Source organism: Ovis canadensis, chromosome 7 (assembly GCF_042477335.2).
Source record: "Ovis canadensis isolate MfBH-ARS-UI-01 breed Bighorn chromosome 7, ARS-UI_OviCan_v2, whole genome shotgun sequence".
In the NCBI taxonomy this organism is placed as follows: Eukaryota; Metazoa; Chordata; class Mammalia; order Artiodactyla; family Bovidae; genus Ovis; species Ovis canadensis.
The window spans coordinates 113342795-113359504 of NC_091251.1; the positions used below are offsets into that span (position 1 = coordinate 113342795).

General features: G+C 45.5%; 1 protein-coding gene across 4 annotated transcripts in view; it reads right to left on the bottom strand.

Moving 5' to 3' along the window:
* SPG11 (SPG11 vesicle trafficking associated, spatacsin) overlaps positions 1-16710 on the bottom strand; it is a 79789-nt gene that overhangs the window by 24047 nt on the left and 39032 nt on the right. For 2 of the 4 annotated variants that reach the window (XM_069597329.1, XM_069597330.1), the window contains exons 23-28: positions 16219-16327; positions 15140-15299; positions 14479-14751; positions 13649-13849; positions 12803-12910; positions 60-222 (exon numbers count right to left, since the gene is read on the bottom strand). In XM_069597329.1, coding sequence (XP_069453430.1) covers positions 60-222; positions 12803-12910; positions 13649-13849; positions 14479-14751; positions 15140-15299; positions 16219-16327 — 1014 coding nt within the window. Of the gene's footprint in view, positions 1-59; positions 223-12802; positions 12911-13579; positions 13850-14478; positions 14752-15139; positions 15300-16218; positions 16328-16710 lie in introns of all 4 variants that reach the window. The other 2 variants (XM_069597331.1, XM_069597332.1) reach the window with 1 other exon arrangement.

Consider the following 16710-nt stretch of genomic DNA (forward strand, 5'->3'; position numbering starts at 1 on the left):
TGTTCAAGATTAAGTATGCTAACTCCCTAGCAGCAACTTAGATGTAAGGACTGTCTTACCATCAGAGAAGAGATGCTCTATTCCAACAAACAGCTGTAAAAGCCTCCCCAGCTCATACTGGGTGCCACACTGCTGCAGCATAAGCTTCAAAAGAAAACACACGTGCTCCTTCAGCCACGGCGCAGGGATGGCAGCGGGGACCCTTGTGGCTGCTGTCTCAAGCTATTAAAAAGAAGAGAGGGGTAGGGAAAGTGGTTTCACAGGAACAGCACATCAAAAAAATCTCCAAAACTTGAGGATGTCTAGAAAAGCCAAGGTCCCATCCAAGGCATCTCCCATTGCAGAGGAGACGGATGCTTCCTTCAGGTCCTTTTCGGACAGCAGTAACTGGTATAGCAAATATAAGCCCTCTTTGCCAGCTCTGTAGTTTGTCTCTTTGTGGGGAATTCTGGTGTAGAGAGCTGTGTGTGTAAAAGGTGAAAAAGGGAGAGAGACCTAGAGATTGAACGGAGTGAAGCGATGCAAACACCCCCCAGACAGTGACCGCCAAACTTATAGCCCTGCAAGTGACTGTGAAATTAACCAGACATGCTTCACTTGGCAGCTTCTTCAGAGAGGGTCTAAGCTTGCCTTGGAGTCCAGAAGATTTGAAATTCACATGTGAAGACCTCTTAAAGAGACTTGCTTAACATTTCTGAGCTGGTTGTACTGGTGTGCTTATAGTTTACACTATCATTACAGAAGAATCTCAATTAGTAAGCCTGAATTTTTGTCATTTCAATCAGACGCTACAAATGTTAACAGGAAGATGACCCCAAGCAGCAGCTACACTAGGCCTGAATCAGAGTATTACTTCTTGGTTTGTATTTCCTTGATTCCCTACCTCTATTGCTCTAAGAAGAGGGTCTACAGCAGACAGATGATGGAACTGGTTAAAGGAAGAAACGTATGGAGCGCTGAGGCAGAGACGGAGCAGCTGCACCCCGCCTTGTAGGGGCTGAGGCAGGAGCAGACAGGCAAGAGGGAGAGTATACCTTGGAGGGCCGAAGGGTGAAACGCAAAACTAGGAAACCCCTAGGGGTTCACACGGGAGGAGACTTCGATGGCCTTGCGTGTGGTGATGCCTTTTTAGGATAAAATATCGAAGAAATGATCCATGAAAGGAATAACCGATAAGCTGGACAAGCCTCTGCCCTACAAAAGGCAGAGTCAAGAGAATCAGGTGGAAAGCCACAGCCTGGAAAAACATCTGCAACACAGCCGTTTGATTTTAAGGTGCTGTTCCCAAAAATACACAAAGAACTCTTAAAACTAAACAGAAAATAAGCAACACTTTTTAAAACAAATAGGCTAAAGACCTCAATAGACACCTGACCCCAAACACACACAAACGGCTACTAAGCATGTGAGGAAAGGACCCATACCCTGTGTCATCAGGGAAACGCAAAATGAGACGACGGTGAGAGATCACAACACAGCTATGAGCCAGGCCGAGAGGAGCGAGGTTAGTGAGGACGTGGAGCCTCAGCAGCTTCCGCTGCTGGTGGGAACGCAACACAGCACAGCCGCTGTGGAAGGCAGTTTGGCGGCCTCTCCCAAAGCTAGACACGCGCTCACCACGTGACCGAGCATCCCTTAGTGACCCCAAACGAGCTGAACACCCACGTCCACATGAAAACCTGCCCGTGCGTGTTTAGAGCAGCTGTTCTGGCTGTAACTGCTAACCCTTGGAAGCAACCAAGAAGTCCTGCAGTGGGCGAATGGACTGGTATATCCACACCATGTGGTATTATTCTACACGAAAAAGAAATGATCCATCAAGCCATGAAAAGACATAAAAGAAACTTAAATGTATGTTACTAAGCGAAAGAAGGCAATCTACAAAGTCTACATTCTGTATGGTTACAATTTACCATATTCTGGAAAAGGCAAAACCAAGCAGACAGTAGACGCGACAGTGGCTATCAGCGACTGGGGTAGGGAGGGATGAGCAGGGAGCACGGAGGACTTCTAGGGCAGTGAGAACACGCTGCGCAACACTGCGATCATGGATTTCAGTCACTATACATTCGTCCAAACGCATACCCAAAGAAGGCGCACCGAGAGTGACCCAGGCAAACTATGCACTGGGCTGACCACGGTGTGTCAGCGTAGGTTTATGCCTGCTAACAAGTCATTCTGGCGAGTGGTACAGGTAACAGGCGAGGCCACGCATGTGTGGGAGCAGGAGGTACACGGGAAATCTCTGCACATTCCTTTCAATTCTGTTGTGAACCAAAATTGCTCTAAAAAATAAATTCCTTTTAAAAAAATTGTACATGTGTGTGTGTAGAACAGCAGATTTAAAACACCAGAATTGTCTCGTCACCTAGACGACAATTACCTGGCAGAATCTGTGCAACACGGAACTCTTGGAACTCTGGGGTCTGCCAAAGCCTTACAACTTCCAGAGGAAAACTTGCAACATAAACTGTGGATGATTTTGGTCCATTTCAGTCCTCAGCACGGTGGCAGCTATCTGTTTCTCACTCCTAGCCACCTGCAGGGCAGCTCGCGCATGTTCCTGGAGCAGTTTACACGCGCCTTGTGTCGAGGAGGCAGCGGGGGCGGCACGAAGAACCTTGGGTCTTTCAAAGATCGGAGCTCTGTTTGCTGCTTCTGACCACCGTGCAAATAAAGAGGCAGGCAGACACTGACAGATATTTCACCTCCCCTACTGTTGCAAGCAGACTGGTTCCAAATAGGAAAAGGAGTACGTCAGGGCTGTATATTGTCGCCCTGCTTATTTAACTTATATGCAGAGTACATCATGAGAAACGCTGGGCTGGAAGAGGCACAAGCTGGAATCAAGATTGCCGGGAGAGATATCAATAACCTCAGATATGCAGACGACACCACACTTATGGCAGAAAGTGAAGAGGAACTAAAGAGCTTCTTGATCAAAGTGAAAGAGGAGAGTGAAAAAGCTGGCCTAAAGCTCAACATTCAGAAAACGAAGATCATGGCATCTGGTCCCATCACTTCATGGGAAATAGGGAAATAGTAGAAACAGTGTCACTGCAGATGGTGACTGCAGCTATGAAATAAGGTGCTTACTCCTTGGAAGAAAAGTTATGACCAACCTAGACATCATATTGAAAAGCAGAGACATTACTTTGCCAACAAAGGTCCGTCTAGTCAAGGCTATGGTTTTTCCTGTGGTCATGTATGGATGTGAGAGTTGGACTGTGAAGAAGGCTGAGCGCTGGAGAATTGATGCATTTGAACTGTGGTGTTGGAGAAGACTCTTGAAAGTCCCTTGGACTGCAAGGAGATCCAACCAGTCCATTCTAAAGGAGATCAGTCCTGGGTCTTCATTGGAAGGACTGATGCTGAAGCTGAAACTCCAATACTTTGGCCACTGATGTGAAGAGCTGACTCATTGGAAAAGACCCTGATGCTGGGAAAGATTGAGGGCAGGAGGAGAAGGGGATGACAGAGGATGAGATGGCTGGATGGCATCACTGACTCAATGGACATGGGTTTGGGTGGACTCCGGGAGCTGGTGATGGGCAGGGGGGCCTGGCGTGCTGCGGTCCACGGGGTCACAGAGGGTCGGACACGACGGAGCGACTGAACTGACCTGATTGTTGCAAGCTCTACTCCCTTCAACTGAAGTGACTTCCAGGGGACTTAAAAGGCTGGTGCCCTTTTCAACCCCATCTTCTGTTTTGCTTTTTCCCTTGGGAGCCAGACATTAAAGATTAGGACATTAAAGGGCCAGTGCAGTGGTTAAGATTTTATATTTCCACTGCAGGGGACATGGGTTCAATCCCTGGTTGGGGAACTGAACCTATGGCTGATTGCTGTAGATGGATGGCAGAAACCAACACAACAATAAATTAATAAATCAATTTAAAAAATACATTACATGTCTTATTTAGATAAAAAAAAGAGAAAAGAGTATGGTATCTGGCAAAACTCCCCTTCAGAAGTGACGGAGAAATTAGGATATTCTCAGATAAAGAAAAGCTGGGAAATCTGGGACTACTAGGCCTGCATTGCAGGAAGTGTTCAAGAGAGTCCTGCAAGGTAAAATAAAAGGACACTAGATACTACCTCAAAGCCATGCGGAGAAATAAAAGAGCTCAGTAAAAGTAAATAAACGGCCAATTATAAAGCCAGTATTATTGCAGCAATAGCTTTTTGTTTTCTATATAGTTTAAGAGACCAATACATTTAAAGAAAAAAGAACAGTTATTAGTTTAAGCTGGTATTACTGTAGCTTTGACCTGTAATTTGAAATCTTGTTTTCTTTATACTTTAAGAGACTAATGCTTTGAAAAGAAATACTAGTTTATGTTTCCAGGCACATAGTTTTGTGACACCAACAACCAACAGGAATGGGGCCAGTGCTGTGACGTAGCAGTCTGTCTGCTGCTGAAGTTAAACCTCTATAAAACTCAAGTTACAGTGGTGTAACTTTGGGACGTTAAGTGTAACCCCCATGGTTAACAACTAAGAAAACAGCTATAGAATAGAAACAAACTGAAATGAGAAAGAAATTTAAACATTTTACTACACAAAGAAACCAACTAAACACAAAAAAGGACACTGGTGCCAGAGACCAGGGACACAGAAGCTATAAGGCACACAGCAAACAAGCAGCACAACAGAAGCCCCTCGCCATCAGCAACCACTGCAAACGTTAACAGACCAGACTCGCCCATCAAAGACAGAGAGGGGCAGAATGGATAAGAACATGCGATCCAACTAATGTTGTCTCAGTTCAGTTCACTTCAGTTGCTCAGTCGGGTCCGACTCTTTGCGACCCCAAAGAGTCGTGAATTGCAGCACGCCAGGCCTCCCTGTCCATCACCAACTCTCGGAGTTCACCCAAACTCATGTGCATCGAGTTGGTGATGCCATCCAGCCATCTCATCCTCGGTCATCCCCTTCTCCTGCCCCCAATCCCTCCCAGCTTCAGGGTCTTTTCCAATGAGTCAACTCTTCGCATGAGGTGGCCAAAGTACTGGAGTTTCAGCTTCAGCATCAGTCCTTCCAATGAACATCCAGGACTGATCTCCTTTAGGATGGACTGGTTGGATTCTCCTTGCAGTCCAAGGGACTCTCAAGAGTCTTCTCCAACACCACAGTTCAAAAGCATCAATTCTTTGGCGCTCAGCTTTCTTCACAGTCCCAACTCTCACATCCATACATGACCACTGGAAAAACCAAAGCCTTGACTAGCCGGACCTTAGTCGGCAAAGGAATGTCTCTGCTTTTGAATATATTATCTAGGTTGGTCATAACTTTCCTTCCAAGGAGTAAGCGTCTTTTAATTTCATGGCTGCAGTCACCATCTGCAGTGATTTTGGAGCCCAAAAACATAACATCTGATACTGTTTCCGCTGTTTCTCCATCTATTTCCCATGAAGTGATGGGACCAGATGCCATGATCTTCGTTTTCTGAATGTTGAGCTTTAGGCCAACTTTTTCACTCTCCTCTTTCACTTTCATCACGAGGCTTTTTAGCTCCTCTTCACTTTCTGCCATAAGGGTGGTGTCATCTGCATCTCTGAGGTGATTGATATTTCTCCCAAGAATCTTGATTTCAGCCTGTGCTTCTTCCAGCCCAGCGTTTCTCATGATGGACTCTGCATGTAAGTTAAATAAGCAGGGCGACAATATACAGCCCTGACGCGCTCCTCCTTTTCCTGTCTGGAGCCAGTCTGTTGTTCCACGTCCAGTTTCAATGCTGTAAAGAGCAATACTGCATAGGAACCTGGAATGTCAGGTCCATGAACCAAGGCAAATTGGAAGTGGTCAAATAGGAGATGGCAAGAGTGAATGTTGACATTCTAGGAATCAGTGAACTAAAATGGGCTGGAATGGGTGAATTTAACTCAGATGACCATTATTCTACTACTGTGGGCAGGAATCCCTTAGAAGAAATGGAGTAGCCATCATGGTCAACAAAAGAGTCCAATATGCAGTACTTGGATGCAATCTCAAAAATGACAGAATGATCTCTGTTCGTTTCCAAGGCAAACCATTCAATATCACGGTAATCCAAGCCTATGCCCCAACCAGTAATGCTGAAGAAGCTAAAAAGTTGAATGGTTCTATGAAAACCTACAAGACCTTTTGGAATGAACACCCCCAGAAGATGTCCTTTTCATTATAGGGGACTGGAATGCAAAAGCAGGAAGTCAAGAAACACCTGGAGTACCAGGCAAACTTGGCCTTGGAATACGGAATGAAGCAGGGCAAAGACTAATAGACTTTTGCCAAGAGAACACACTGGTCATAGTAAACACCCTCTTCGAACAACACTAGAGAAGACTCTACACATGGACATCACCAGATGGTCAGCACTGAAATCAGACTGATTATATTTTTTGCAGCCAAAGATGGAGAAGCTCTGTACAGTCAGCAAAAACAAGACCAGGAGCTGACAGTGGCTCAGATCATGAACTCCTTATTGCCAAATTCAGACTCAAATTGAAGAAAGGAGGGAAAACCACTAGACCATTCAGGTATAAATCAAATCCCTTATGATTCTACAGTGGAAGTGAGAAATAGATTTAAGGGACTAGATCCGATAGACAGAGTGCCTGATGAACTATGGAGGGAGGTTTGTGACATTGTACAGGAGACAAGACCATCCCCATGGAAAAGAAAAGCAAAAAAGCAAAATGGCTGTCTGAGGAGGCCTTACAAATAGCTGTGAAAAGAAGAGAGGCAAAAAGCAAAGGAGAAAAGGAAAGATATAAGCACCTGAATGCAGAGTTCCAAAGAACAGCAAGAAGAGATAAGAAAGCCTTCCTCAGCGATCAATGCAAAGAGAAAGAGGAAAACAACCAAATGGGAAAGACTAGAGATCTCTTCAAGATGAGCTCGATAACGGACAGAAACCGTATATTGTCCACAAGAGCCTAGTTTGAGATCCAAAGACATAGGCTGAAAGTGAAAAGATGGAAAAAGGTATTCTGTGCAAACAGTAAACCACCAAGAGGAAGCAGAGGTGGCTGTACTGAGATCAGGCAAAACAGACCGTGGTTAGAAAGGCCAAAGAACCAAAAGAGGGCCACGCACACTGCTAGGCACCCGCAGAGCAGGAAACGCCACAGCTGTACACACGCACACACCCAGCGACAGACCATTGCAACGCGTGGAGCAGAGGCTAACGGGCCTGCAGGGAGGAGCAGAGTGCTCCGCAGTTACGGGGAGGCTCCAGCACTGGCACGCTCCTGTCCCTGCGCTGTGCCTCACAGGGCTCTGCAGATACTGCACGTCTTACAAACTGAGGGGTTAGGGCAACTCTAAGCTGAGCAAGTCTACCAGGGTCATTTTTCCAAAAGCACTAGCTTACTTTTTAATCCAGTAACATTTTGGTAATTATCACAATATTCCAAACTTTTTAATTACTATAATATTTGTTATAGTGATCTGTGATCTTTGATATTACTATTACAAAAGGATTATTACTCACTGAAAGCTCAGATAATGGTTAGAATATTTTGGCAATACACTTTTAAAATTAAGGTCTGTGAAGATACATGAAACTGTAGTGGAAGTGTTAGTCACTCTGCCAGGTCCGGCTCTTTGTGACCCCATGGACTACAGCCCGCCAGGCTCCTCTGTCCATGGAATTCTCCAGGCAAGAACAGTGGAGTGGGTTAACTCCCATTCCCTTCTCCAGGGGACCTTCCCAGCAGAGAGACATAACACCACTGCACACTAACAAACTACACCACACTGTAGGCGTGACCTTCACGCGCACAAGAAGGCAGAAGTGCCGAGACGCGCTGTGCTACACTCTTTACGCTGCCGTCTGGAGCTCAGCCGGCAGTATCTCCAAGGCGTGCCTGCCCTCTGCTTACAGTAATGAACAGCACAAGCTGGCAGCAGACAGGTAGGGACACAGAGGACTTCACGTAAGACCAACTAGCTCTAACAGACGCACACGGAGTGCTCCACCGAACCACAGCAACAACACATCCTTCTCAAGCCCACACGGCACACTTCTCAGGAGAGAACATATGTTAACCTGTAGTTAAGTCTCAACAGGTTTCAAAAGACAGATGTCGTATGAAGTATCTTCTCTGACAACAGTGGGATGATGTATAAGTCAGTAACAGAAGGAAAACTGAACACTCACAAAATTATGGAAATTAAGCAACTTTTAAAGATAGACGACTCGAATTACCAAAGACAGTGGCGACATTAGTGCCTGTTCTACAGAAAGAACTATGAGTGTGCCATGAACAAGAGCACAGCAAAACCTGGAGACCCAGGAGGAAATGGACAGGTTCCTAGAAACACAAAACCTTCCAAGACTAAATCACAGAGAATTAGACAATCTGACCAAATCTCCTAGTAAGATTTAATCAGTAGTCAAAACTCCCAACCAAAACCAATTTCTAACAAAGCAAAGTCATGGCCCTGATGGGTTTAGTGGAGAATTCTACCAAACGTTTAAAGAAGAATTGACACCAATCCTCCTCAGACTTTCCCCCAAAACTAGAGAAAACACTTCTCAACTTACTCTATGAAACCAGCATAGACTTGATACCAAAGACATAAAGACACTGAAAGAAAACTACAGACCCATCTCCCTTATAAACAACGATGCAAAAATCTTTAATACAAGCCTGGCAAAATGAATTCAGCAGCATATTAAAAGGACTGCATACCACAGCCAAATGGAATTTATTTCTGGAGTGCAAGAATGGTTCAACGTACAAAATTCAATGTACACATCACAGTTTTCAAACAGAATGAAGGAAAAAAAAGCACATGATCATCTCAACTGATGCGGAAAAGGCATCTGACAAAAACAGAACAGCACGGCAAGAGAGCTCTCAGCCAACCAGGCACAGGAGGGAGCTCCCTCCACATAATAGGGCCTCCCGCGAGGCTTCCCCGGTGGCCCAGTGGCTGAGAATCTGCTCGCCAAAGCAAGAGACACAGGTCCCATCCCTGGTCCAGGAAGATCCCACACGCCACAGAGCAACTAAGCCCGTGCGCCCCAGAGCCTGTCCCCTGCAAGGAGAAGCCACACACCGCAGCTAGACAGCAGCCCCTGCTGTCCGCAACTAGAGAAAGCTCACATGCAGCACCGAGGACCTAGCACAACCAGAAACACATGAAGACAACTAAAAAAAAAACATCACGTGAAAAACCTGAAACGAACATCAGACTCAGCGGTGCAAGACCGAGCATTCCCCTAAGATCAGGAACAAGACGAAGGCGCCTGCTTTCACCCCTTCTGTTCAACACAGCCATGAAGTTACAAGACTCCTTGGAAGAAAAGTTATGACCAACCTAGATAGCATATTCAAAAGCAGAGACATTCCTTTGCCGACTAAGGTCCGTCTAGTCAAGGCTATGGTTTTTCCAGTGGTCATGTATGGATGTGAGAGTTGGACTGTGAAGAAGGCTGAGAGCCAAAGAACTGATGCTTTTGAACTGTGGTGTTGGAGAAGACTCTTGAGCGTCCCTTGGACTGCAAGGAGATCCAACCAGTCCATTCGGAAGGAGATCAGCCCTGGGATTTCCTTGGAAGGACTGATGCTAAAGCTGAAGCTCCAGTCCTTTGGCCACCTCATGAGAAGAGTTGACTGACTGGAGAAGACTCTGATGCTGGGAGGGATTGGGGGCAGGAGGAGAAGGGGACGACAGAGGATGAGATGGCTGGATGGCATCACGGACTCGATGGACGTGAGTCTGAGTGAACTCCGGGAGATGGTGATGGACAGGGAGGCCTGGCGTGCTGCAATTCACGGGGTTGCAAAGAGTCGGACACGGCTGAGCGACTGAACTGAACTGATTCAACACATTTCGATAAGCCTAGCCAGAGTGTTTAGGCAAGAAGGAAATAAAAGGCACACAAGAAGAAACAAAACTATCTCTGTTTGCAGGTATGATCTTACATTGAAAATCCTAAAGATACTACCATAAAACTTAATAGTAAATGAGCAAAGTCGCAGGATATGAAGTCAACACCAAAAAATCAACTGCATTTCTATATACAAATAATGAGCAATCTGAAAAGGAAATTATAAAATGCTTCCATTTCCAATAGCATCAAAAGTAGGGCTTCCCTTCTGGTCCAGTGGTTAGGATTTCCACCGTAGAGGGTGTGGGTCCAATCCCTTGTCAGAGAACTAAGATCCCACATGCCACATGGCACAGCCAAAAATAAAGAATAACAGTACTCAGGAATTAAACTTAAACAATGAGGTAAGAGATCTGTACAATGAAAACTACAAAACACCACTGAAAGTAATTAAAGACATAAATAAATGGAAATACATTCTATGGTTATAAACTGAAGGTCTACTATGGTTAAAATATCATTACTATCCCCGAATCTACAAATTCAATGCAATTCCTATCAAGATCCCCATGACATTTTTTTTAACAGAAAATTCTAAAATTATATGTAATCTCAAGGGACCCTGAATAGCCCAAACAATCATGAAAAAAAACTTAAAAAAACCGAGAGCACTCTTCTCGATTTCAAAACGTACTACAAGACTACTACACTAACCGAAATAGCCAAAGACAAGACATGCAGGCCAATGATCTCAAATGCAAAGTCCAGAAATAAGCCCTCACACACACGGTCCAGTTATATTTGCCAAGGGTGCCAAGACCATTTAATGAGGAAAGAACAGTCTTTTCAACAAAAGGTGTTAGGAAAGCTGGATATCCACAAGCCAAACAATGAAGCTGGACCCTTACCTAACAACATACACAAAAATTAACTCAAAACAGACCAAGGACCTAAATATGTAACGTCTAAAAAATTCTAACTCTTAGAAGAAAACAGAAGAGCTTCACAACACTGGGTTTGGCAATAATTTCTTGGCTAAGACACCACATGCACAGGTAGCAAAAAACCCCCACAAAACATGCAAATCGGACTTCATGAAAATTCAAGCAACTTTGTGCATCAACAGACACTGCCAACAGAGTAGAAAGGCTGCCCACAGAAAGGGAGAACATATCTGCACATCATTACGTATGATATGGGATCAATATCAGAATATGTGGAACTCCTAAAACTCAACAACCAAAACACAACTGAATTAAAAAATGGGCACAGGACTTGAATAGATGTTTCTTCCAAGAAAATATCTAAGTGCCCAATAAGCTCATGAAAAGATGTTCAGCATCACTAATCGTTAGGGAAATGCAAGTCAAAAATCCAATGAGATATCATTCTCACACCACTTAGGAGGACGACTATCAAAAAAACAGAAACCATCAAGTGTTTAAGAGGATGTGGAAAGCTGGAAGCCTGTGTGCTGCGGTGGCAGCGGTACGGCTGCCATTGGAAATAGCAGGGCAGTTTCTCAAAACATCAACAACAGAACCGCCACTACCATCCAGCAAGCACACGTCTAGGCAGAAACCCAAACGAACTGAAAGCAAAGCCTCGCGACATCTGTGCAGCACGGTCATGGCAGCATCGTCTGCAACAGTTACAACAGACGCTCCCAAACGTCTGCTGACAGATGAACAGACTGGTATGTAGACACAACGGAGTATTACTTAGCACCGAAAAGGACGGACATTCTGACACACGCTACAGCACAGACAGATCTTGAGGCTATCAGAGGATGTTACGTTTAGTGAAATAAGCAAGTCACAAGAAGGAAAGGACTGGGTGACTCCATTGCCACGAGGGACTCAGTCAAAATCGTGACAACAGCAAGCAGAATGGTGACTGGCAGGGGCCAGTGGTAGGGGAGACCGAGGAATTATTGCTTAATGGCTATAAAATTTGTTTTACAAGGTGAAAAAAACTACAGGGATGGACGGTTGTGATGGCTGTACAATGATGTGAATGTGGATAGTGCCACTGAACTGCACACTTACAATCAGTTAGAATGGGAGATGCTAGATGCGTTTTCTCACAGTTAATTAGGAAAAAAAAGAATGGCCTGGTGTGGCTCCAGTCATGGGCAGGGACAGGCCAAGGAAATGAATGCCTCTATTTTCCATAATTTAGGAGCCTCAGGGGTATTTGAATAACTGATTCAATATTTTCAAATAATAAAACTTTAAAAAAGTTTCACTATAGTTAAGATGAATGTGATTGGCAGGAAAATCTTATACTAAGATTCCGTCGTGATATACTTGTTGGATAAAATCAGTGTATGGTTTTGTCTCATTGATCACAGAGCTCTTTCAGGACAGAGGGCAAGAGTGCTGAAACCCCAAGCAGGAGTAGGCGTATTTCTTTTCCTTTTTCTAAGCTCCTCTGTTTTCCACAGGGTCATTCAGTTCCACATGCTGAACAGGCCCGAAACAAGCACCGGAATAGGTAAAGCCTGAAATTAATGTAAGGTTCAGCATCATTTGGACAGAAACCACGAGTACTGATGGAAAAAGCCATTATTTTCTGTCATAGTGAACAAAAGCAGTATTAAATCCCCTTCACACTCAAAGTTGGTTTTGGATTGGCAAAACACGTCCCATGTAACCACCACATTCCTCTGTAGCATCCACAGCAGCCACCATTAATTCCTTTTCCACTGAGGTTGGCTACAGCGTCAGGATCCTGATCAGAGGTCATCAGCACACTGGATGAACCCTCCATGTCATCCACGGCAACGGATGTGCTAGAAGCAAGGCCACTGCGACTCCTGTCCTGCCGCTCCATCTCTAGAGCGGTACGAAGGGTCCAGTATGAATCAGGCCACGTTAATAGCTATTCAACTGTTGTCATATCCTGACTCTGAGCAGACAAGAGGCCACTGTAGTCAATTTCAGGTCAGTGAGAAAGATTACTGTAATTCCAACTTACAGTTTCAAGGCTCTGCTGGAACTCCACAAGTTTAGCTTCAGCCTCCTTATAATTCTTGAAGAACATACAGAGTTCATATATCTCCATCATCAAGAGGAGTGGGGAATCCTTTGAGGAAGAGTTTGAATGAAGTTACAAAATCCTGAAATTTAATACTGTTTTCTCAATGAATAATGCCAATACAAGAGAGGTTATAGTAAAACAAAACTGTTAACAAAGCTTCATAGTAAAGTGACATCATCTATGTTAAAAAGAACAGAAATTAAATTTATATTTCCTTCGGAAAAAAGACCTCAGGCCAGGCACACCTACTCAGCAGCCCATTTTCTGCCTGTCCTGTGCCTGGTCCACCACACACGAGCAGCGGATGCTCCGCGGGTGCCGCCAAGACCCCGTGGCCCTCCACTGACCTGCTAACTACCGCCTGTCTGTGGCATCAGCCAACACACTTCCATCACTTCGATGGGAGCGTTCTGTTCAGAGGATAGGAGTTTTTGAATTAGAGAGTATGGATCTGAACCATAAGTAAACAATTTACTAAAGCATTTTGAGACCCTGGGCATATTTCTTAAGCTCTGTGAGCCTTGGTATATCACTCTTTAAAATGAGGATAATATCACTTCATAACATCCTTATAAAAACTACTTTACACAGGATTATTGTAAGAATCAACTAAAACGATACATAGAAAGCACTTTGCTAAATAAGTGATAGTTCTAGTATCATTATCTATTTTTGGCTTGGAAAAAAAAAAAATCACCCAAGGACAGGACTAACCGAAAAAGCCAACGGCGGATATCCTGGAGTAAGGCCTTTAAACTGAGGAGAGCAATGAACCAACGTCACCTTGAAGAAAAGCTGGAAGCCTCTGATCAGAGTCCTGATCTTCTGCCTTGTCAGCAATGTCCTCCAGATGACAGAGAGGTCCTCCAGGCCCCAGATGTGGCCCTCCACTGAGTCATGGAGGGGTCCCCCTGCTTCAGCGGCAACGCGGGGCTCGACAGAGGCGATGATCCAGACACAGAGGCAAGAGACAGCACTGGCATCCTGCCAGCGGAGAAAACTCTTCAGAGCAAGGGATGACTAGGCACGGACTGCCTGCCTGAGGGAGCTTCCAGCAACGCTACAACCACAGATGGGTATTCCCGGCTGAGAACAAGTCACCTCACTACATTGGTTAAGATGACTTGAAAAGCCTTCCGACATGAAACAAACTCTAATGAACAACCAAGGGACTATTATAAGCTGCCCTGCGGAGTTAAGAGTAGACCAGAAGGCCAAAAGCCTGAGGGGCTCTATGTGGGGGTCAGGGAAGCACTATGTGTAAGAAAACAGGCCTGTCCTCCACAGACCTGCTGACCAAGGGACCGTTCCGAGCGTCCCCCGTCCTGCTCAAGACACAGAGGAGGTCGGCCCACCAAGGCACCCTTCTCTGTGACTGCCAGCCCGGAGTCGAGGCTCTGACCGCTTAAGTTACTGAACATTAAGCCACAGCGAAGTGCACGAGATGGCCCGGGGCCTAAGCGGGAGGAGCACAGGTGTCAGTGACCTGTAAGCCCACGCTGGCGCCTCACTGCCCTTGCCTCGCAGCCTCCCTGACGCCAGCCTTCTCTGTCTCCTTTCAGCGTTTTCTCCAGCCCTCTGAGTCCTTAATTTAGGCTTTTTGAGAGTCTCACCTGGAGACACGAGGCCAGGACACTAAGGACTGGGGCCTTTTGTCTCACTGCTTCTCTCAGCAGCCAGCACCAGGAGCCTGGCACCTCTGAACACTGAAGCAGAAGCTGAAAGAAATTCGTCGTCTCTTCTTTGTGTCTCTGGAGTTCCTGGGAGGACGTGCTGCAGACTTGGTCACTGTCCATTCTGGAGTTGGACACTGAGGGCAAGTTCTCAAAAGCCAGTCTTAAGTGGTCCTGAAGAACAGGGCTGAAATGCTGGAGAAGATATTTCACCTAAAAAGCATGTTAGATGATGATCAAATAAGACAACCAAATTCCAATTTCAGCTGCAGCTAAAAACGTCGGACAAAGAGGCAGACTTGCTCGTTCTCACCCCGAACTGTCAGAAGTGACCGCCGTATATCAGAAGTGACCACACAATTTTAAAGTCATTTGTTATGTCTGAGTGAGTTTCCAGATTCAATCTAGAGTCACACAAACTCTTCTTCAGCTCTTTAGTAGTGATGACTAGTCCTTTGTCTGAAGCCAACCCACAGAAATCTCAGTAAAAATAGCCACCACAGCAAACAAAAGCTTATGATATACGGCAGAAAGAACACTGTCTTCTGACAAGTACTCCAATTTCCTCTTCTTTAATAACCAGGAGCAACCGGTGGCTTACCTCCTCTGGGTGGTGACTATGGAGCTGGCTGTGGATAATAAACTGTAACCAATCATTTGCTCTGGCACACTCTCTAAGGTAAGATGTGCTTGGCTTCATATTGTGGAGCCTGCAGAACTGCGCCACTAACGCCCACTGGCTGCTGGGTCCACTGGATAACCTTGTAATTGGGAGTGGATATGGGGGTAAGAGGGAAAGAACTTGTTAAAATACAGCTTTAAACTGGAAACTTAGCAAAAAATAAATTTAACTACAATATATTCTCTAAAATGCCTTTCAACAAACACCAAATATTTACTAGAAGGCTTTGAAAAAAGAACTTTCATCCATAATGCACAACAGCTTTCTCAGCATACTGGCAAAATTCCTCCCCCCCCCCCGCCCCGCCCCCGGCCCCCACGCCAGTACCAACCAAGCGTCTGTCAAACCAGCTATGCAATGTAGCGTCTTCAGGAGAACTGAGAAAACAGTCCCTCGAGAACCTGAGTGCCTAATTCTCTTGCATGACTCCCTTCAGAGTGTCAGAGGGAGGCCTGACAGGCACCTGGACTTCCTCGCTAAGGGGAGGGTACCTGCTGAGCACACGCTCAGTGACGGGAGGGACAGGAGGAGGGTGCACCCAGGCTGGGGTGGCAGGGTCAGCTCCAGTGGACAGCAGAGAGGAAACATGACATCAACGTGTAAAGAGGGGATTTTGTGGAAAGATGGTCACCTCACCTTCCATTATCAGTTGATATATATTAGCAAGAAAAAAAAAATCAAGGACATCACTTAAAGTCAAATTTTGTGAGACCCATCCTGCACCCGATTCTGACATGTTAACAGTGGAGACGTCTCAGACCAGCAGGGCCCTGGGAAAGGCAAAGCTCCCCTCCAGCTCTCGGGAACCCTCTCTAAAGAAGGAATCATCACTTTCCTTCTCCTTTCACTGATGGCAAGATGCATTAAAATATGCTACATGAGGAAGAAGATAAGGTCTAGGGGGACTGGCAAAAGCATCTGAGAGAAGAAACACTAGGCAAATGCAGACTGAACGGCCCAGTCTCCTGAGAGAGAGGCGGGGGCTGCAGCTCACACACCTCTGTGCTTCCTGCTGCTGCATGCCGGTCCACATGCCTTCTTCTAAGAGAACAAGCAACTCTTCTGTGGCTGCCCTCTCCCCCACAGCAAGTTTAGACAGCTTTTCAGCTGTAAGAAATTTAAACAACACAACACGGTCAAGAGAAAAGCACGGCCAGGAACTGGGCACTGCCTCTTTGTTGGCCACAAGGCAAGGTGTGCAGGATCTTAGCTCCTCACACAGGGATCAGCCCTGGGCCACTGCAGGGAAATCCAGCCCCAACCACTGGGCTGCCAGGGGATTCCAGGGACTGGGCACTTCTTCCAGGAAAGTGTGGCCCAGAGACATTTCAGAAACCCATTAAAGGCCCAAAGAAATGAGATAAAGTACAAACATTCTGCAGAAAAAGGATGAAACAGAAGATAACTGTTCCCCAACCACTCACAATTCAATGCTTTAGACCTATTTGTCCCTTGTCCTTTAAACAAAACAAACGACATAAAGGTGCTAT